The following is a 22664-nucleotide window of genomic DNA, read 5'->3' on the forward strand; positions in this document are numbered from 1 at the left end:
CACCAAATGCAACAGTATGCACAATTAAATGCTTATACACATTAATGTACTATGCATATCCATAACTATATATGCACAAGGAGTATTGGCATGTGTATTGACACTGGATGAGGAACCCTACTATGTCCACCTCCATAGAGGGGAATTTATGCATGCTGCTTTGGAGGATGGTGGATTCTCCTTCTTTGTAGGTGTTTAAGTACAAGTTGGACAGCATCTCTCACAAGCACTTTAGTTGTGCATTCTTGCAAAGTAAGGGGATGGACTATGGTGCTTACATCCTTTCTATGATTCTATGACCAAAAGGATTCCAGCTTCAGTATTTAGTTGGGAGTTGAACTCCCATCCTTGAACACCATGCAATCCAACCATGGCATGAATTTTCAATTATGATATATGAAAGGGCCCCATAAAGGGTGGCTTGCTTTGAGAATAGCAGATGAGCATGTGGTCACTAGGGATGTCAGAGAAATCCACCAAGTGATCAACTAGTACCCTGTTCCAAAGGAAGAGCAGACTTATGAAGCTGGACTTACTCGTATCAGTGGAAATCTGGCCAGGTGGAAAGGATCCATTGCCCTTAAAATGTACAGAGATGTTTATGTACGTGCCTAGGGAAAATACTGTATCACTTTTGAAAGTGAAGAAGATGTAAATAAAAGAGAAGGGCACATGTTTGCATATACAAACATGCAATGTATTAGTGTGCCTTACAGAAAAATTTGTGCTATTGTGCATGTTATTTTTTTACCCCAAATAGCTTGTATGAAAGAAAAATTAATAAAGAGCATTCTGTGGATTATGGAAAAGGCTAGAGCACCTGACCTGTAGAAATACATGTGGGACAGATTATGTTTGATTGGTACATCACTAGTGCCCAATCGATAGTATGGTATAGTGGTTTGAGTGCTAAACCCTGCAGGCAAAGACCTTTTTGTTTAAGCAGGTGTTTAATATGTAATTGCTCACAGGGAGGCTTCTTATTGGGGTGTGAGTTTTGTTTATTTAAAGTTCTCTTCAGGGTTGCCATAAATTGGAAATGACTTGAAAGCACAAAACAACAATAAGTGCTCACCATATTTATGAACACAAGCAAAGAGCCTCCCAAAATCTTCAGGCTCGGCTGAAAGAAAACAAGATCTAAGTCCACAACTAGCTAAATAAAATGGAGCTTCAAATGGAGATTGGCAATGAAAAATAACAGCCAAAGAAGCCTTAAGCCATGAGATCAGATAGCTCAGCAGTGGCAGGGGAAGGACAGAGAAAGTAAAGCCCCTTTATGTGAGCATGCATTGTAGCCTATATAGAAATATGTTGTGGTGCTTTCCCATTCCCTGCAAAGTTATTTATTCAACAATCTATATGGTTAAATGGGTGGATGATTAGACTATGCAGATCTTATAATAAAAATTAAAAGGTAAGAAAATAATGAAATAATTAGTCTAGCGAAATGTAAATGGCCTAAGAGAGAAACTACTTTCTCACACAAACAGCATCTGTTCTATAGTTTTCCCTTGGAAAGGATGACACAGATCGGATTTGAAATCTCTCTCTCTCTCTCTTAATCTCATATTCTAGACTAATTAGTCCTATAGGACTAATCCTTCTTCCTTTCAGCCCCATATTTCTTCAGCAGAGTGCAAGGTCTGGTCCTGAGAACAAGGCTATGCAAACTCTAATTATGGACCAAAATTACTCAAATTTATATCCCACCTGTTCTCTGGTCACATCTTCCTCTTCCCCTCTTTATCCTCATGACTGCCCTATGAAATCAGTGAATTTTATGATTCAGTTCAGACTGGACTTCCCATATCCCAACCCAACACTCTATCCACTACATTTCATTGGCACTAGCACCAAGATAGTTTAACCTCTGGAACCACCACAGTTGCTCACCATTGCCATAAAGAATGAAGTGTTTTAAAGGATCTATCCTATAAACTATTGTACTAGCAAGTCAAGAAATGTTGAGTGGTGAGGCTTGGGAAAGGTCCATTTTTGGATTAACGCTTCTGGCAGCCTTGCCGATTGGGAGATTTTAAGTTCTTTGGGGGGGGGGGGGGGGGCTATGTGGCCATGTTCTAGAAGAGTGTTTTTTTTTCCTGACGTTTCATCAGCATCTGTGGCTAGCATCTTCAGAGAATGCTTGCCTGGAAAAAGTTTGGTGTGTGTGTGTGTGTGTGTGTGTGTACACACACACACACACACTCTCTCTCTCTGTGTGTGTGTGTGTGAGCCTGGGAATGCAGGAGTGATTTGCATGTGTATTGTTCTGTTGCTGATGGCTGGCCTCAGGCTGGGACATTAATGCAAAAGAGGCTGAGGCCTGCCATCAGCAAGAGAACAATACATATGCAAATCACTCCTGCATTTCCAGGCTCACACACTATATACAGTATATACTCAACTTTTTCCAGGCAAGCATTCTCTGAAGATGACAGCCACAGATGCTGGCGAAATGTCAGGAAGAAACTCTTCTAGAACATGGCCACATAGCCCGAAAAACCCAGAAAAATCTATGGATGCTGGCCATGAAAGCCTTCGACTTCACATTGTTCTAAGTTCTGTTTGCAATAGTGCCAAAATCACTCTCACAGCACAGTACTGTGGTAGTCAATAAAAGCTATTGCAAAACTGGAATAAGGCATCACTTAGTAAGTGAAGGTTTGGGATAATATGCTGCAAAATCTTTCTTGCACTTGGGGACTGCGTTGCCTGTATTAATTCAAGTTATCAAACCCTTACATTTTATCCTCGTTCACTCCATTTTGCTATTATCATGTGCCAACAACAAGAATGGTGATTATGAGGCCTTCCAGATGTTGCTTGCCTGTAAGTCCCAGCAGACCTAGGCGTTTATCAGACGAGCTCTTAAAGAGGTACTATTCCAGTGTGACTCCTCTAGCTGCCTCCTGTTGCATGCTGGGACTGGCAGTTTTAAGGAGGGGTATTTAGAATTCTCAGGCAGAGAAGTTCAACTCCTTAAAACTGCCAATCCCAGCATGCAACAGGAGGCTGCTAGAGGAGTCACATTGGAATAGTACCTCTTTAAGAGCATAGTGTGATAAACATCCTAGTCAGCAGAATCAGTGGTGTAGAATCTTGGAAGTTGCAGTCCAGCAACATCTGGAGGCCACACTATCCCCAGCCCTGGATCACATGAAAAATGGCCTTTTCAAGGATAATTTAAATACAGTTGATATCATGCATATTTTTGTTACTTCAGAAACTGATTTTGCCATTCCTGATTCTTACTGCAGACATCGACATTTAAATCTCTTTGCTATATGTTTGAAATTAAAGAAATGCAACCATATCAGCTTGAGCAAATTACACATTTTTATTTTTTTTAAAAAAACCTATCTTAAAGAAATAACACAATCTATTGTCCAAAATAAGTTACATTGCTTATTCATTTTTTCTGTGTATGTTTAAGAAGTAAAAAATGAGACCACTTTATAACCACTATCAGTTTAGCAATACCTTTGTACAGTACAGTTCATTGAAAGGCATATTCTTTAAACTGTGATCACAGTGTTTTATGGAGAGATGTATATTCATACAATGCAGTATAAATAGAATACATATATATGCATACACATATACAGAGAAAAAATTAAAAACAATATTACAACTGAACACATACTAAACTACAGATAATAATCTCTGTTTATGCTATAATACATACATATTTTCCATTAAGTGACAGAAAAATATACAAGCAGAAATAATCATTTGTTTCAGTGAGGCTTCCCATCAAGCAGAATAACTTGATAACAAGCAGAACTACTTGGGCAGATTATATTTATAGTTCCTTGCCAGCAAGGCAGTATTGAGGTTCAGGACAACCAGTCTAACAACTCTTTCAGGTAGAATTCAAAGATATAGCCATGTTAGTCTGTAGAATGAGTATGTAGAGAGATCTTGTAGCACCTTTGAGACTAACTGAAAGAAATTGGCAACATGAGCTTTCAAAGTCTACTTCCCCAGATGCATTTTCAAATTTCAAAATATCTAAAGAAAGCTGAAGATCTCTTGGCTCAAGAAATGGAAATGGTGAAGCAAGGAATGGGCCATGGAGAGCTTTCCAGAGAAGCTTATAGCCAGTGAAGCTTACAAATGGATTTGTAAAATCCATTTACAAATGCATCTGAGGAAGTCAACTTAATTCTTTCAGGTATAAGCTTCTCGGGATACAGGAGGATTTAAGCCTTATCTGCACATGTACTGGTAAAGTGCAGCTCAGAAGAATGTAGAATATCAGCAGTTAGAAAAGCCCTGATCAGAATCCTCTTGTGGCTTTACTCTTGTGTAACCATAGATGTAACCAGAGGCTATACAAGTATAATTAATTTTTCCACTATTATGTAGAGGTATCCAGTATCTCCTTGTGAAATAGTTTTGCCAAGCAACACAATAGCTGTTAGATAGTTTCCTACCCCAAAGGGCCACATATTGGCCCTTGGATGGCAGTAATAAAGCTCCCTCACTCCACCAAACAGGCAGCCATCTTTGCATCCCAGACCTGTATATAAGTAGCCAGTATGCTTGCAAAACTTTACTCCTCTAGGTTGAAATAGGATTGCACTCCTATGCTGGAGCAATCTAATTTGTTACATTTGAGTAAAAGAGGGGTGAGAATCAAGTAGCCCTCTAGAAGTTTCTGGACTGCAACTCCCAGCAGTCCTAGCCAGCATAGCCAGTGGTGATAAATGCTCGGAGTAGAAATCTAACATCATCTGGAGGTTTGCGTGATTCCTTCCTCTGGATTAAAATACTGCAGAAATGTTAAGTGTTAATCCAGAATACAGGTTGCTTACTGTCTTCTCCTCATTCTGCCATATTCATTAGAGGGAGAAGGGCTGCCCACATCTTCATGTCCATTGCTGACATAATTTGCCCTTTTAGGATACACTTCCCAGAATCCCCTACATACCATGGGCAATCATTTTTCCAAAGTTCTGCATACCTCTCACTCTGGCTTTCAATGGAACTAAACCTTCTCATTTTCAGTGGTGATACAACCTATAAACCTTAGGCGATTTTCCAAACAACGGTGGATTCTCAAGATACTCATTATATTGTATGGAATCCTCATTCAATAAAGCAAAGGAGAATTCTTTAAAGTAAGCAATCAGTGGGATATAGCTCAGTAAAGATGTTTAGAAGGAGGTGTCAGACTGTAAAGAACCTTTCTGAATGAATTCTAAGAAGAAACTGGTTAAAAATAAGTCCTAGAAACAACTCGAACAAAGTGTCATTATTTGAATAAATACAACAATGAATAGCACCATATGTAAAAGGATATGGGAGGGAGAATTAACTGCTCATGGCTTAGGTATATGTGCAACACCTCCCAGTGCAAATTTACTTAGAAGTCCAATAATGTACAGGTGCAAGGGTACTGCAGATTGCAGTTTCTTTTATTAATATAACATACATTTATCTTTAATTATTCACATGAATGCTTAACTCACATAACAAATTATATTCAAGATGTTTACAGCATCTTATAATTTCAGGTTCCTATTACTGCAACAGGGGGAACATATAGTATGGTGAGTGAATAAATTCAGTAAGTGAATAAATTATGTAATTGTCATTTATACTCCTATACTAAAATTCTCGGTTTTTCAGACTAGCAGTGCAAAAGAGCTGTGTTTATTGGCTCCAAAGGCACTCTAAATGACTGACTTCACTACATTCAATTCAAATGCAGTGAAAGCCACCATGCAAGTGATTCTGCATCTGCCATCTTGTAGGTTGTCTTTCAGGCTCCCAAATCCTGCTTTCCATGAGTTTTGCATCCCACATTCCTGTTAGGAACATTAAATATCTCTATGAACCCATGGGGGCCTGTCCCTCTCCCCAGCCATCCACTTCTGATTTTGAGTAAATCTAGGTATGTTTTTTAAAAAGGATCAGTGAAACTTCTGTCCTCTTTCATTCTGTCATAATAAAGCACCTCAAACCCAGTAAAATCACACAGTACTAAAAGGCTAACAATTTGCATCCCAGTTCAGTAAGACTAGAGAGAAATTCAAGCATGTTTGGCCACAAAGTATTTACCCTTGAGAGAAACAGACATGGACATATTTTCCCCAGAAAGAGCTGCACTTAGGTCAAAACAGTGTAAAAATTGCACTGAGTATATTTGGTGAAGGCAAATATACTTAAAGGGAAGTGCTTGCACCCAAAGAGCATGCTGTTTAAGTGGAAGGCACAGTCTTCACTTGGGGGATGGGGTGCCTACCCACCTTCTGAGGATGGGGACTATTGAGTAGATAGCGAAGAAATTCATTACTTGCCCAACTTGAGTTGGAGGGCTTTCTACATGCACAGCTGGCTCTTTCAATACAAGCAATACCCCCTTCAGTTGCATCCTTTGTCCATGTGTACCAGTCTGGTACCAAGATGTCAAATGTCTCATCCCAGGACCATGGCAAATACTTTCCAGCAGCTGTGTGCCTGTTAGCTAAGGGAAGCTATGCCCAGGGAAGGCTTTGCACCTTAGACAAGAGAAGTTACAAAACATATACTAAATTATCTAAAATCGTGTACTACTTTTTTTAGGCTTGGGAATGCTTGCTTCTTTGTAACCATTCTTTGGGGAACTGTTCTTTATGACCGCATCTTCAGCCCATGTAGGTTCATCAGGAATTTCTCCGGCATCCTTCTTCTGGAAGGATTTCTGCAGAGTTGGAGACAGGCCGCCTTTTCCATTGTAGCCATTCACCTGAGCAAGGAAGGTTTCCTGCTGGCTACAGCACAAGTGAGGGTCGCAAGCTTTGGAGATACACGGGGCGCTGCACAGGATCTCTGGACTCTTCTGATCAAGGTACTCTGGCTGGATGGTCACAGAATGGACCCCTGCTTCATGGAACACCTCTCTCATTTTGTAAGAAGCCTCTTCATAATCAGATGTAGAGTGACACTTGATGTGGAGCGTGGCAATGTTCTTCCCCTTGACAAGCTCCCAAACATGCACCTCATGAATGCTGCTAACCCCTGGCACTTCTAATAGTTTGTTTGCTGTTGAGGACAAAGCAATAAAAAGGCAGAGAAAATCAATTTAGTAAGGCTTAAGTAAGAATCCACTGTCAACACTCATTTTAAGAGGAATGCTGCTAAGTAGCAGCTCAGAAAAATGCAGAATTAACACTTTTCACAGGAGAATTAAGCACTTGATCAATAACCAGAGCCTAGAAAAATATTTTTTTAAAAACAAACTGCAGTTCATAGAATTCCCCAACCAGCATAGCCACTGGCTGTGTTGAGTGGGGAGTCCTGGGAGTCATGGTCCCAAAAGGTAATTTTTCTAATTGGCTTGGCATCTTGATGGTTATATATGCCTTCCTGAGAACTGAGCTTTGTTGCCCACCAGTGGCAGGGAATACATTGTGGGAGGACATAGGAGAGGGCCTTCACTGTGGTGAAACTACAACTGTGGAAAACTCTTTCCTTGGAAACCAAGTTGGGACCAACAGTGGTAATATTTCATTGCTAAGTAAAAGCATGGCTTTTTATTAAACCCTTCCGGCCTAATTGAATTTACCCAGTTTGCACATGTGGTATAGTTGGCATTATTTTAAATTGTTTAAACTGATTTTAACTTGTCTTGTTTTTAACTGATAAATGATTTAATATAAATCATTAAAATTATTTTTCTTATTTATTTTTAAAATTGATTTTATCCTAAACTGCCCTGAGATCTTCAGATATAGGGAAGGATATATTTTAATCAATCAATCAATTAATCAATCTTTATCCATAACTTCACTGTGCTTATGCAACACATTGCAATCGCAGCAATGTACAGCAACATGAGCTCCACAACCTTGTGGTCAGCCTGTAATAGCCTGTGGGTTGCACTACAGTAGCTTCCAAACAAAGAAGATAAAGTTAAAGGTGATTGGATGCAACTTATTGAAACAACTGCAAAACACAACTGTGTATAGGTATATTTATTATCGAAACATCTGGCAAAAAAGCTCTTTTTTACAACATCTTTTTAAATCTGGCCAACCTCCCCTTTTTAATTCCCTGTGCTCTTACTACCAGTATTGGCACTAAAAAGATGCTGAAAGAACTACAAAAACACAGAGTTTTGTGTCAGGTTGCAGCAGCATGTCTGCAATAAACAATGCAAAAAAGGCTTAAGCTGGGAAATAATTCTGCTTTACCTGATACTACTGTAAATGTTTGTGGCTTTCTACAACAGGGAAATCATCCCTGAATGCATTTTGGAAGAAGCCTTCAGGTGATTTTCAAAAGGTTCAATATGGTTTGTTCTGTTTATACCTGTGCAATTGGTTGTTTTATTTTGCCTGTGCATATCAACAGTTTTGGATGAAATGTTTGCCAAAACATGTTGAATTGATCTTCATTTTTGTGGCTCAAGAACCTATCTCTATTCTTTCATACTACTTCTATCTCTGGTACCAAAAGTTTTCTGTTCCTAATGACCAGGAACACATCTGCCTTGTTAACTGAGGTGTAACTGTATCTGGAAATGGCAGAACAACTGGGCCATGTGATTGCCCAACTCTAGCTATGCTGAGTTTGCCAGAGCTGCAGAAGCATCAGCATACCATCCAACAGGACAGAAAGACAGCAAAATTCAGCTCAAGTTTTGAAAACATTTAATAACTCAAATGTGAGATTGTAAGAGTAAACCTTTTAAAATGCTATGGTCTATATAGGTGAGGTACCAGCACCATCATTTTGTTAAGAAACCAGCAATAAGTATTTTGGTATCTACACACTGGGCTGTATTCCAGGATCCTCAATATCAGTTTTTAAGGTGCCAAGTATTATTGTTTTGCCATCATGCTCTGGAGGATATCTCTTAGGAAGACAGATACTGCATTCCTCAACTACTACAAACTTCATATAAACTGTGAAATTACTCAGCATGTAGAACTGATTTAGGATCATTCTACAAAGTCACAGATTTGGGGACTATGAGTTTCTCCACAAGCTGTTCCTTAGAGAAGCCAAACAAATAGGCAAAACGAAAATCTGCATATAGTGTAACCGTGTGTATGATGTTCCATCATGAAAAACAGCTGGTCAATCCATTTATCTTTCATTAAAAATTAGGGGCCCAGAAATTGCTACACAGTGATGTGCACAATGATTTCAGGAAAAAGCAGGGCTGCTGTTCTGCATGTACTGTGGCACTGCCATGTTCTCAAAATGCATGCTTTTCCTAATCCATCAAGATTTGAGTCAAGTTGCTAGGACACACCACCATGTGACTCAGTGTCTCAAAGCTCTTGAGAATGTAGAGCTGGTGGTGAGTGCATAATCCAGAAATATCATGCCAGCAATAACCCTCAACCCTTTAAGTGCCTCAGTAAAAATAATGTAGCTTACTCAGGATTTGCATATTAACGCTCTTGGGAACCATCTGCAGCAAAATGGTTGATGTCTCCTTGATAAGTGGGACGGCTGAAGACAGTATGATGAACACCATAATGATTGTCAGACTTGGATCGATGTAGCACTCCCAGTTACAGGGGGCACCTTCCTCCAGAGGGAGCGCATAGAATATTGAAGCGGCAATTACAACAATAACTGAACCAAGTGCATCTCCCATCACATGCAGAAGAACACCTAAAACAAGGGATGAGGGAAGCATTATCCTCTGATGGGAGATTCAAGGAAATTGTTAAAAACAAGCTCAAACTTGATGAAAATTTACTTTTGAAACAACTATCTAGTAAACAAGATGGCACAGGTTAGAAGATTCTTAGTTCCAACTAAAATAAACCCATTGAATCAATTGCTGAATGGTGGTTCTACACACAGATAAATCCAATTGAGTCAACAGCTCTACTCTAATCAGGACTAGCAACAGGATTCAGGCTATTAATACAGCACAATATCCAAAAACTTCTAATATATTTAGTGAGGCATCCACAGGAATAGTAATCTGATATAAAATATTAAATTTGAAAACTGAAGAATAAATTAACAAAGGCCCAGCAATGTGTGACATTTTATCAACAAGGATGTACAGTAGCAAGAGTGGGAACCAACATCATGTGTATATCATACATGAAGAGTACAAGTGTTCACTTTGCCATATGTTCAAATTCTGGGAAACTGTGGTCACTGAGTGTGTACATTCAGCAAAGCATGCATTGTGTGTGAGTGCTCACATACACTCTCCAATGCTATGCCTGTGTTAACTAAAATCCAAACTAAGCACTCCTAAGCCTGGCTGTGCAAGGCTGAAAAGCTGTGCAACTATGATTAAAGCAGGATAATCTAATATTACAAATAAGAAGCCAAAGCTATAGAAATTCTCAGGGTGCCACATATAAATGCTAAATGCTTCCCATTCTCTTTCCTTTTGCAAGTCTGCATCTGAGCAACCATCTTTTTATTTGGCCAGAACCCCCATGAGACAAAGTGAACTGACTACCTTAGGTAGCAGGTTAGGAATGTCATGAAAGTGTTAATTATTTAATTTATGGTTGGCATGCTGTTCAGCAGTCATGCCATCGTAAGCTGGATGTAGGATCTCACAACTGCTGGGGAGTCATTTAGTCATGAATGACTAAAACTGACCCCAAAAAACAACCTTTGCAACCTGGCAGAACCCTGACCAGAAAGTGAGATGCTGGAGATAGGAGTGCTGGGAAATAACTCTGCAGTGCTCTCCTAGTTGTGGGGCTCATTCAGACAAACAAATGAGGCAGGACCCTGAAGGGTCTCTCCAGTTGCCTGTTTTCAATCCACCCCAGGATCAAGAGAGCACTGCAGAAGTTATTTCCTAGTGCTCTCCTCGTTGCAGGGCTCATTCAGACAAGCAGTTGAGGCAGGACCCTCAGAGGTGTCTTTAACTGCCTGTTTTCAATGCACCCCATGACCAGGAGAGCACTGCAGATGCCATTTCCCATCTGGAGATTGTGGCATTTGGAAAATGACATCTGCAGTGCTCTCCCAGTCATGGGATGCATTGAAAACAAACAGCTGGAGAGGCCCCTCAGGATCCTGCCTCATCTGCTTGTCTGAATGAGCCCCACAATTAGGGGCTTTATCACATAGTGAAAATTGGCGGAAATCCCAGGTGAAGATTTTCACATGACATCGCGATTAAAGAGGACTTATCCCGGGAATAACCAGGGAACAACCAGCAACAAATCATTCACGGGGAAATCCCATGAATTATTTGTTGCTGGTTATCCTGGGATAAGTCCTCTTTAGTTACGATGTGTGTGAACATCTTCACATGATCTTTCCTGAGATAATGACTTTTTAAACCCCCAATTTTCCCCCATGTGATAAATCCCTAGGAGAACACTACAGATCTAATTTCCCAGCACCCCAATTTCCAGCACCTCAGAAACACTTCAGTTGGGAGGCTCCCAGACTGGAAAGATAGGTTTTTGGGCAGTGGCATCATCAGATATAACTACAGTGATGAAGCTCTGGTGTAGCTATGTTGACAGTGCAGCGTATTAGCCTATATTTTTGCTGCAAATCTGGGAAAGAGGTGGCTTGTGAGATTTTTGGCCTCGAGTCCCACAGGGAGAGCATTTCTTACTGTACCTTAGGCAGCAGAAGGTTTTGGGGCCACCTTAGTCAATGGCTTAAAAAACTGCTGGATGACAGAAGGATCTTGGAACATGGTCTAAACTTGTATGAAAAGAACAGAATAGACAAAACAGGTGATCTCTAAAGACGGTTCAGTACCTCTGATGTTCAGGGCTTCAGACTTTTTCTCTTTCTTCTGTACCACCTCCTCTTGAGACTGTTTCTGGGTACTTAGGGAGTCACCTGCATTCAAAGAAGAAACGCTGTGTTGTGTATAAGTTCTACAAACAGAAAAAACACCGGTCTTTTCAAAAACTAGCTTAAATCTTAAAAGTGTCCAACATAATAATCAGTTTTGCCTATGATCCTCTCACGCTTACATACAGAGAGAAAGAGAAAGCATATCACATATAGCATCATTATCAGCCAGCAAAGTAATGGGTGTAATTGTATGGACTTTGTTTTAAAAGGTAACTCATGAAGTAAGCACACTCCACCATACAAATTATGTAATCTATTTATTTGCACTTAAGTGCCCCACAACTTTCCTCACATCTTGTTTTCCTATCAGAAAAGCAATTTACTGTAAGAGCCTATGAAACCATGAAAAAGCAAAAGCATTTGCTGGGGAGGGAGGGAGGGAGGGTGGCCTTTTGCTGGGAGAAGCTGATGAAAATGAAAATGCAAAGTTAGGGCGACTAATGGGAAAATAAGGAGCATTAAGGAAAGAAACAAAGAAAAATGGAGAAGGCGGAGAATATGTGTAAAGAGAACAGTAAACAGAAAAGGAAAAACAAGGAAATGGAGAAAGGTGAAAATCTGATAAAAGACAGAATTAAGGCTGATAAAAGTAGAAAGGTAAGTATACGGAGTATGTTGGAATGACCAAAAAGAACAAGAAAATAAGAAGTAGGACCCAGAAAATAGGAGATGAAATTAAATGGCAGAAATAGGAGAAATAATTTTATTTTATTGCTTACATTTAGAGACTGTCTTACCTCTAATGAGCTCAAGACAGTATACATGGCTCCCTACATCCCTGCTTTATGCTAAAAGCAATCCTGAGGCTGGGAATATGTGAGCCACCTTCTATTATTACTCAGTGAGTCTCACTAGTGACATAATAGGAGAACGACAGAGAAAACACACAAGTTAAGCACATGCAAGAAAAGATGGAGCATCCTCACGAGGAAAGAAAGAAAGAAAAAATGCAAGGGAAATGAACATATAAGTAAAGGAAGATGGCAAAGCCAGGACAGTCTAGTGGTTTGAGTATTGGACTAGGACTCCAGTAGGCCATAGTAATCCTCGCTTGGCCCCTGGCAAGTCACACTCTCTCAGCTTCAAAAGAAGGCACTGACAAACCCCTTTTGAACAAATCTTGCTAAGAAAATCCTGTGATGAGTTTGCCTTAGGATTGCCATAAGCCAGAAATGGCTTGAAGGCAGACAACAACAAAGGAAGATGGAGGGAAAGGAAGAAGAGAGAAAGAAGCAAAAAGAGAAAGTGAAGAAAGAGGGGGAGTAAGATGTTGAATGTAAAAGAAGGAAGGGCATTGTGATAAAAAGGGGAAAGGAAATAAGGAAGGAAGAAAAAGCAAAGGAAGAAAGTCTGAAAACGGTGAAGGTAACAAAACGAAGGTGAAAGAAGAAAGGAGTTTATGACAAAGAGAGAGAAGCAAGGGAGAGAGAGAGAAAGGCAAAAGGAGAAAGTTAGGAAAGGGGGAAAGTAAGAAGATGGAGGTAAAAGGAGAAAGGAGATTGTGATAAGAGGGGGAAAGGAAATAAGGAAGAAATGAGAAAGTAAAGCAAAAGAAGAAAATAGGGAAGGGGGAAAGAAGAAAGGAAGTTGTGAGAAGGGGTGGAAAGGAAAGAAGGGAAGGAGAAAAAAGAAAAGTCAGGAAGGGAAAAAGGTAAGAAGGTGAAAGGAAAAGAAGAAAGGGCATTGTGATAAAGGAGATAAGGAAAAGAAAGAGCCATGAAAAAGGAGAGAGTCTGCAAAGAGAAGGGAGCAGGAAGATGATGGGGAAGAAGGGCGTTGGGATGGTAGAAAAAAGGAAGAAACTAGAAAGAAAAGCCAAAGGAGAGAGTATGGAGAGAAGAGGAAAAGAGGAGAGAGGGGGGTTTATGGTAAGAGGGCAGGAGAGGAAAGAAGGAGGAGAGGGAGGAAAAGCAAGAGGAGGAAGTCGGGAAAGAAGAGATGAAGAGAAAAGCAGAAAGGGGACTGTGGGGAGGAAGGAAATAGGGAAGCAGGAGGAGAGAGAGAGGGAAGGATGGAGAAGGGCGGCGGCCGAGGGGCACCTGCTGGCTGGGGCTGGGGCTCCTCTCCTCCTCCTCCTCCTCCTCCGTCGGCACCTGCCTCCTCCTGGCTGGGCTGCTCAGGGGCTGCTTCGGGGTCTGTGGCCAGGGCCTTGCCCTGAGGCTGGGAGGGAGGCCGGGGGCAGCAGCGGGAGAAGTCCTGGAAGAGGAGGAGGGCCAGGAGGTTGACGGCGAGGCCCAGGGCGCCCACCACCAGCACCAGGAAGGCGTCGCGGATGCCCTGGGGCTGGGCCAGGCGCTGCAGGGCCTCCACCAGGATAGTGAAGTAGAGGGCGGCCAGGAAGACCGCGTTGCCCAAAGCCCCCAGCACCTCCCCGCGCCCCGAGGCGAAGGAGGACCCCGAGGACGAGGAGGAGGAGGGCCCGGCGGCCCCGGGGCGGGAGCGGCGGCGCTGTCGGAGCCGGGCCCAGGCCCTCCCCGTGGCCAAGCCCACCGCCAGCGCCACCAGGTCCGAGAGCATGCTGAAGGCGTCCGAGATGAGGGCCAGCGAGTTGCCCAGGTAGCCAGACACCAGCTCCGCCACGAAGAACAGCCCCGTCAGCGCCAGCAGCGAGAGCAGCCGGCAGGTCTGGCCCGAGAAGCGGCCCATGATCCAGGGAAGAGGAGCAGGGCCCCAGGAGCTCTCCCGCTCCTTTCCTCCTTCCTAGCCTTCCTTCGCCTTTTCCTCTTCTTCCTCCTCTTCCTTCTCCTCCTCCACTTCTTTTTCTTATTCCTCCTCTTCTTCCTTCTCCTCCCTTTGCTCTTCCTGCTCTTCCTCCTTCTCTTCTTCCTTTTCCTCTTCCTCTCCTTCTTCCTCTTCCTCCTCCTCCTCCTCTGCCTCCTTCTCCTTCTTCTCTCAGGAGCCTTTGGACGGAGGGCGAGGCGAGTCCTCCTCCTTGACTGGCCTCCAGCCCTCGGCTTTATAGGGAGGCCCTCGGGGCCAGGGCCAACCCAGCCCTTCTTTGGGGCAGCCTTCGCCTCCACCCAGACTGAGGGCCCCCTCCGCCCCTCTTTCCCAGGGAGGGAGGGAGGGGGTGTGTGTGTGTTGTGTACCTATACAAGCCCTCTCCAATTTATGGGTCGCACTGCAGAAATAATCCAGCTCAGTGAAAGTCTGGGAAAGTGGTTTTGGGAGACATTTCGCCTTCTCTCAAATGAGGCTGAGTCCACACTGGAGAAATAACCCGGTTTGGCACCACTTTAACTCTTTTTCTAGCTCTTTGCTGTGGAATTCTGGGAGTTGGAGTTTGTTGTGGGGCCCAGGTAAGGCATGGTTTCCATACTCAACACCCTTTTTGAATTGTGGTGCCCAGAACTGGATACAATACCTATTATCAAGCCACGGCAGTTAAAGCAGTCTCAGACTGGATTATTTCTGCAGTGTGTTTAGGACCCTGTTATTGTTTAGTTAACCACCCTGGAGCCATGGTGACCCTGTGGATGGAAAGTCTCCCCTATCTTCCACTGCTCTGCTTAGGTCCTGTAAATCCATGTCCCTGGCCTCCTTAACAGAGTCCATCCCTCTAGCATGTGGCCTTCCTCTCTTTCTACTCCCCTCCACCTTTCCTAGCATTATTGTCTTTCACAATGATTCTTGGCTTCTTATGATGTGGCCAAAGTATGACAGGCAGCCTCAACTTTATCATCTTGGCTTCCAGGGAGAGTTCTGGCTTGACTTGTTCTAGGACCCATTTGTTTCTCTTTTTGGCTGTCCATAGTAACCTCAGCACTCTTCTCCAGCATCACATCTCAAATGAATTGATTTTCCTTCTATCTCCTTTCTTAACTGTCCAGCAGGGTAATAGGGAAAACAGTTGCTTGTCTGATTCTAACTTTTGTGCTCAGTTGTATATCTTTACATTTTTGGATCTTGTCTAGTTCCTTCATCGCTGCCCTTCCCATTCCTAATCTCCTTCTGATCTCTTGACTGAAGTCCCCATTCTGGTCAGTGTTTGATCCAAGGCAAGGGAATTAAACCCTCATCTCCAGAGACTTAGGTCCAAAACACATAACAGAAATAATCCATCCGAAGGCCCCTTTAACTGCCCTGACTCAATGCTACGGAATCCTGAGAGCTGTAGTTTTGTAAGGACATTTAGCCTTCTCTGTCAGAGAGCTCTGGTACCACAATAAACTACAATTCCCAGAATTCCCTAGCACTGAGCCAGAGCAGTTAAAGTGGTATCAAACCGGGTTATTTTTGCAGTATGGTTTGGACCACAGTCCAACACTCAAACCACTATGCCACTCTACCCCCTCCTTTTTAAGGGGTCAAGATGACCAGCTGGCCTAAGCACAAAGGAGGACAAGGCACTGCAAAATGTAGGCTGTTACAAAATAAAAGTTAATAAACAGCCATGCGTCTTAGTCATGCTCCAAATGGAGGACATTTTGAAATTCCTCCTGGACAGAAGGAAGAAATGTAGGATGTGTCCTGGAAATGGAGGGTGTCTGGTCAACCTGACTTTGGGGGCATTTCTTTCCTTTCTTTTTTCCTTCTCTCCCTCCCACACAGGTAGAGCTGCCCTTCCTCACCAGGAACTAAACAGGAGAAACTCCCTCATCATTTCATTCATTGGCAGCAAGCACAGCACCTGCTGAATTTCTGTTTGCTATGGAAAAATAAATGTCTGTGTACTCATAAAGAGTAAAGATATACAACTGAGCACTAAAGTTAGAATCATCCAAGCCAATGTATTGCCCATCACCATGTATGGATGTGAGAGATGGATAGTGACGAAAGTAGATAGAAAGAAAACAAACTAATTTGAGATATGGTGCTGGAGAAGAGTGTTGAGGGTACCATGGGCAGCCAAAAAGACAAACAAGTGTCAGATCAAGCCCAAATCTCCCTGGATTTTCCAAGATGATCAAACTGGGGCTGTGGTACTTTGGCTACATCATGAGAAGGCACAACTCAGTAGAAAAGATAATACAGTAATGCTAAGAAAGGTGGAGGGTAGCAGAAAGAAAGGGAAGCCACATACCAGGTGAATATATTTAATCGGGGAGGTCATGGGTCTGTGTTTGCAGGACATGAGCAGAGCAGTGGAGGATAGGAGATCTTAGATATGTTTTATCCACAGGGTTGTAATGAGTCAGGGTTGAGGGCAGTTAACAACAACAACAACATAGCAGGAGGGGAGTATCTCCAATTTCTAGGCTGTTAAGAGGCATCTGGCAAGATCATGTTCAGTAGGTGAAGTTTCCTCCTTTCACTGGAGACCTTTGCAGGCTCATGCACATCACTGGTTTGATGCTCCATCTTTCATTTACTCAACGATATTTATTCAATGTTTGTGCGCACTTTCAAGTTGCCTGTTGAAGTATGGCAACCCTGTGAATTTCATGGGTTTTTCTTAGGCAAGACTCAAAGATTGTTTTGCCAGTTCCTTCCTCTGTAAAATATCCTCCAGCACCTGGTATTCATTGGCAGTCTCCCATCCAAATACTAACCTGGGCTGCATCTACACTACAGAAATAATGCAGTTTGACACTGCTTTAAATGCCATGGCTTAATGCTATGGAATCCTGGGATTTGTAGCTTATTGTGGCACCAGAGCTCAGTCAGAGAAGGCCATATATCTCACAAAACTACAAATCCCAGACTTCCATAGCATTGAGCCAGGGCAGTTAAAGTGGTATCAAAATGCATTATTTCTGCCATGCAGAATGCCCTTAGCTTCCAAGTTCGGATGGGTTCTGGTGCCTTAAGGGTATTTTAAATAATAAATAATAATAAATAAATAAAATTTTTATTTATATGCCGCCCTTCCTCCGATCAGGGCGGCTCACAACATAATTAAAATACAAACCATTCCAATAAAAACATATTTAAAACAACCCAACAGTAAAGCCCCAAAGCCCAACCTCTTGGCCACGAAAGAGAGGAGGGAGGCCCACAGGATATTTACTCGGGGAATGCCTGTTGGAATAGGAAGGTTTTGAGGTCCTTCTTAAATTGGGCATATTTTGGCATATTCATTTTCTACTATGTGTTAAAAATGCAAGGGATACCACAGCTCTTAAGTAATTTAGGTGCTCATGGTATGATGAAGAATGAAGAACTAGTCATCCTAGAATTCGGCTTCCTTATTCATGGCTGGCTCTCATCCTGTGCAAAATATAAACTCAGCCAATTTTTATGGGTACTGTTTAGTTTTTCTGGCTATAAAAGATAGTTCAATATATTGTAGTGTATATTAGACAGAAGGAGAATTTGCCAGTAATAATTAAAGTGGATTGTAGACTAACCAGTTCATAAGAAAATGTTAAGAGCAGAAGCGGATAACAAAAGTATGAATTACTATATTATTATATAATGTTACTTAATGTATTGTTATTCTTATTTAAATATTATTATGTGCTAGTTTTCCCAACAATAAGCTTGGTTTTTGCAGAATCTTTTGCAGAAGTCCAGATTCACAGACCACAGGATCACATAGAGGTACACACTGTTTGTACCACTACACCTACAAGTATGTAGCTACACTGGGGTGAAGTAGGGGCAAGTGGGGTGAAGTAGGGGCAAGTGGGGTGAAGTGGGGGCAAACTGAGGGCATTGCTCCTCCAAATTAGACTTCTGCCCTGCCATGACATTTACCTTCATCCTGCAAATTTCTAGTGACACTCAAAATCATTCACACCTAAAACTCATATATGTGTTGTGTCCACATCCTTTCTGTAACTTTGGCTATACAGTTTCTTATGATGCCTAAACTGTATTTCTCAATAGTCAAATGAAATTTTAAATTCATGCAATGGTAAAAAATTTGAGAGGGCAGAATTCTTATTTGGGAGGCAACATCCTTATTTTGCCCCCATTGCACACGCCTAAAGATATACATGAAGGTAACCCAGACTTCATAGATTGCAGAAATAATGGTGTTTGACACCACTTTAAGTGCTGTAGCAGCATCCTGGGATTTGTAGTTTTTCAAATCTTTAACCTTCCCTGCCAAAGCATGCTGATTCTTCACAACTCTACAAATTCCAGGGTTCTGTAGGATGAATCCATGGCAGTGAAAATGGTGTCAAAAAAACATTGTTTCCACAGTGTAGATACACCCTAGGATGATTCTGGAATTCTTCAAGGCTGTTTGGCTTTGAGCAATTAGTGGGAAAGTAATGTTTTGGAAAGAGGAGCTGGAAAAGGTAGGTCTTCTGTACAGTCGGCCCGTACTTGCATTGGACAGAAAAAAAGAGAAACAGCAACTGAGAAAGGAGACGGTCAGATTGCTTCCTGGAAAATGCAACACTTCTTAAAGCCATTCCAAGGGTTTATCTAATAAACTGAATTACATGCAATTAAATTCAGAGACGAAGAAAATGGACCACAGCCAGAGTTTTTGAGATCATAATGCTAAACCTAAATGCTAAATCCCCCCCACCCTCTGCCATACCGAAAGAAAAAGCTAAGAAAGCAAATAGAATTTGGAGAAAGGAGAAGTCTCTACCAGACCTGTGTCTAATGCAAAATGTGCTCTTTTTTGTTCTTAAAAATGCTTATTCACATGCAAATGTATTCATATTTAATTAACAGACTAAACTCATAAACAATTTAATTTTTCTTTAATCAGATGGCAGTCCCAGTGATGACTGGATACCTAGCTGAGCCTCAGCATCTTGGGGAGTTAAAGGGAATTCTTACCTTTAAAGGAAGCAACATGAGCTCTAGAGGAACAGGAAAATGCGAATGGAAGCAAACTGCATTTGTAAAAATGTATTGTACGTGAACAGAGGAAATCATAAACATCTAAATAATTCCAAACCCATAATAACAATTTAGAAGGTATTATCATTAATTCCTCCTTTAAATGTGCAAACCTATCCCCATTTACCTGAGAGTACATTCTATCCTAAATACTCTAAAGGCACCAGATCCCATCTGATTTTGGAAGCTAAGCAGGGTTAGCCCTAGTTAGTACTTGGATGTGAGACTGCCAACAAATATCAGGTGCTGTGGGCTGTATTTTAGAGGAAGGATTTGGCAAAATCACCTCTTGCTTAAGAAAACCCTATGAAATTCATGGGGTCACCATGAGTCAGCAGGTAACTTGAAAGCACACACACACATACTGTATCCCATCAAGCTTAATATGTTTTGCTTCCTATCAGACATGTTTTGAATTGCATTGTATACACTCTTGCTGGAATTCTGTATGATCCTTTACATAACATAACTTTGCATATAACTAGCAAAGTAACAGAGCCGCTAAGAAACCCAGTTACTGAATTGTGAAGATGTGTAATGGAACTAAGAGTCCACATTGAGAATTGGTGCCTGTTGCACATTGGGACCTATGCAATGAACATGAGGATCAATGTGGTGTGTTCTGGAACTGATGCACATCAGTCCCATTAGACACTTCACCAGCTCTGCCCCATAGTAATATAACAGCATCCATTCAATGAAGAGAAAAATGTTTAGTCTGAGACTCAGATGTCTGTATACATTTCAGATTCACAAGAAGAAGCCAGAGTTGTTTTGACCAGTTCACTACTTTCCCAACTGAATCTCCATATCACTTATGAAAAACTGAGTTTGTAAAATAGTTTGGGAGTAGCAGTGGGCAAGTGGTTCATGTAATGGCACCCACATATGCCCATGGCAATTCATTGGATAATGGCAATAGTGTTTAATTGCCAAGTTGTAAACAAATATCAAAAATGATATTACCTTATCAGTTCATAACAGTCAAAGAATATGATTGCCGATCAGTTTAATATCCCCAGTGTGTTAGCCAAGTTCTGTCAAGGAAAATATAATATTTTCTCTGAAAAAGACTGGATACTACTATCTATGTGAATAAGAGTTGTATGGCAATCATATCATTACCAAAACAAACAATGAACCAAAAATGAGTGAGATGGATGGTGATGGGAACAAGATACAACCCCTTAGACAGCTCATTTAAAATCTGGAATAAAACTCGAAGCAGATTCACCATGCTTCTGACCAGTAGATGGGTAGGTGGGCAGGTAGACAGTTAAGTAGAAAAATGATAGATAGATAGTTAGGCCTGTTACAGACTACCAAAATAAAGCTGCTTCGGGTCTCTTTGGAGGTATGCTATTTAAATGATGCATGTATCCTAAGAATCCGGAAGCTGCACCAAAAGCTGCACTCCGGTGCTTAGGAATGGAGTGTGGCTTTGGTGCGACCTCTGGACTCTTAGGACCCATGCATCGTTTAAATAGCATACCTCCAAAGAGACCCAAAGCAGCTTTATTTTGGCAGTCTGTAACAGGCCATAGATAGGGGTCTTCCTCTGAGTCTGAGAGAGTGTGTTTTGTTCAAGATCACCCAGTAGGCTTCCATGGTTGAGTACCCTGTTCTCCAGAGTCTGCTCAAACCTCTATAACACACTGGCTCTCTCAATAATAAGGAGTTGTAAATAATGTAAGTATTGGGGGGTGGGGGGTATAACTGGTAACATTTTACTTTTTCTAGTTACTCTTAAAAACAATTTTGGAGTCATATTTAATCTTTCACCATGCTGGCTCTCATCTTCACATACGCAACATCATTCCTGTCTCACAAAGATCTGCATGAGGCTCTGCCAGAGTATTTAGTTTAATATTATTACAGAGTTCCTAATTTATCGATTCCCATGTTCCTATCCTTCCCTTATGAGGAGACTTGCATAGGTCTAGATTTGTCCTTCTATGAACAGAAGAGCAAATTCAACCCTGGCCTCTTTGCGAGTATCTTTAAGTGGTGCATTTATATGAAAACACGTCAATCACATTCTTGCATTATATATTTAGGTGCACATTTGAAACACTGTAGGAAGATCATTGCATTCTCTCTCCCCCTTCTCAGATAGATAGGATTTCCCCTGCATGCAAACTTCACTGTCTTCTCTCTATTTGTATGCCATTTGGTTCCACTGAATCACAAAGGCAATAAATACCGTTGTAAATTGGTAAACAAATCATATGATTCAGTTAACTTCCTTAGGAAGTTTTCTCTCACACAAAATATTCTCCTGCTTTCTTCCTCTCCCTACTCTATCAACTTTCTTCCGAAAGATGGTGAGATAAAGATTTCTCCTTTTATCTGAACTATTCATTAGATAGGTTAGGATGTAATTCTATGCATATGTAGCTTTAAGCCATTAGTAAAGTTTTGTTTCTAAACTATTTCTGTTGTCTTTGAGTCAGCCTCAGTTCTTAGAGAAGCATTATTAGAAAAAGACTGTTTCTGCTGCTCTGCTAATTTAAAAGCTAGACTCTAACAGGCTTGGCTTTGATATTTTTGATATTTTGATATTTATTATTATTATTATTATTATTATTATTATTATATTTTTGTTTCCTTAACAAAGGCTGAAGCCTTAGGAAACATGAATCTCCTACAGCATACATTTAAAAAGATGTGAAAATTGGCTCCAACTCTGATACAAAGAGAGGTGGGGTCAGTTGTTCTCTCTTTAGTAATGTCCAAGGTAATCTTTTAATTATTATGGGTGAAGGACAAGCTTGACACATTGACAGCTATACAACCATTAGATTGTTAATTGCAAGAAAGTGATAGTGGAACAAACGTCCATTGACGTCAACAATCTTCAAAGTTATCATTGAGGGCAGAGTGTGAAGAAAAGTGAATTGCATAGCTTGCAATACACTTTCTAGAATCTGTTTCCACAGTTCCACAGACAGCAAGGGAGAAAGGTCTGGGAAGAGATCAGGTACAAACAGGGATGTAGCTACTGGGTGGGACAAAAGGAGGGCCTTGACCCTCCAAATTGGAATTCCCCCCCTCATGAAATTTTCATCAGCCCCAAATTTCTAGCATTGCACGGAGTGAGACCACCA

The 22664-nt window shown here is 41.3% G+C and overlaps 1 protein-coding gene across 1 annotated transcript; it reads right to left on the reverse strand.

The window, feature by feature from the left end:
- Window positions 1-3382: 3382 nt before the first annotated feature.
- On the reverse strand, window positions 3383-14454 carry SLC30A10 (solute carrier family 30 member 10). The gene is made up of 4 exons (XM_042449961.1): window positions 13892-14454; window positions 11707-11813; window positions 9379-9618; window positions 3383-7032 (listed from the first exon to the last, which is right to left on the reverse strand). Exons 1-4 carry the CDS (start codon window positions 14452-14454, stop codon window positions 6548-6550), a joined length of 1395 nt encoding a protein of 464 aa, XP_042305895.1. The 3' UTR covers window positions 3383-6547.
- Between the last annotated feature and the right edge of the window lie 8210 nt (window positions 14455-22664).

The sequence above is a fragment of the Sceloporus undulatus genome, chromosome 1 (genome assembly GCF_019175285.1).
Source record: "Sceloporus undulatus isolate JIND9_A2432 ecotype Alabama chromosome 1, SceUnd_v1.1, whole genome shotgun sequence".
NCBI lineage: Eukaryota > Metazoa > Chordata > Lepidosauria > Squamata > Phrynosomatidae > Sceloporus > Sceloporus undulatus.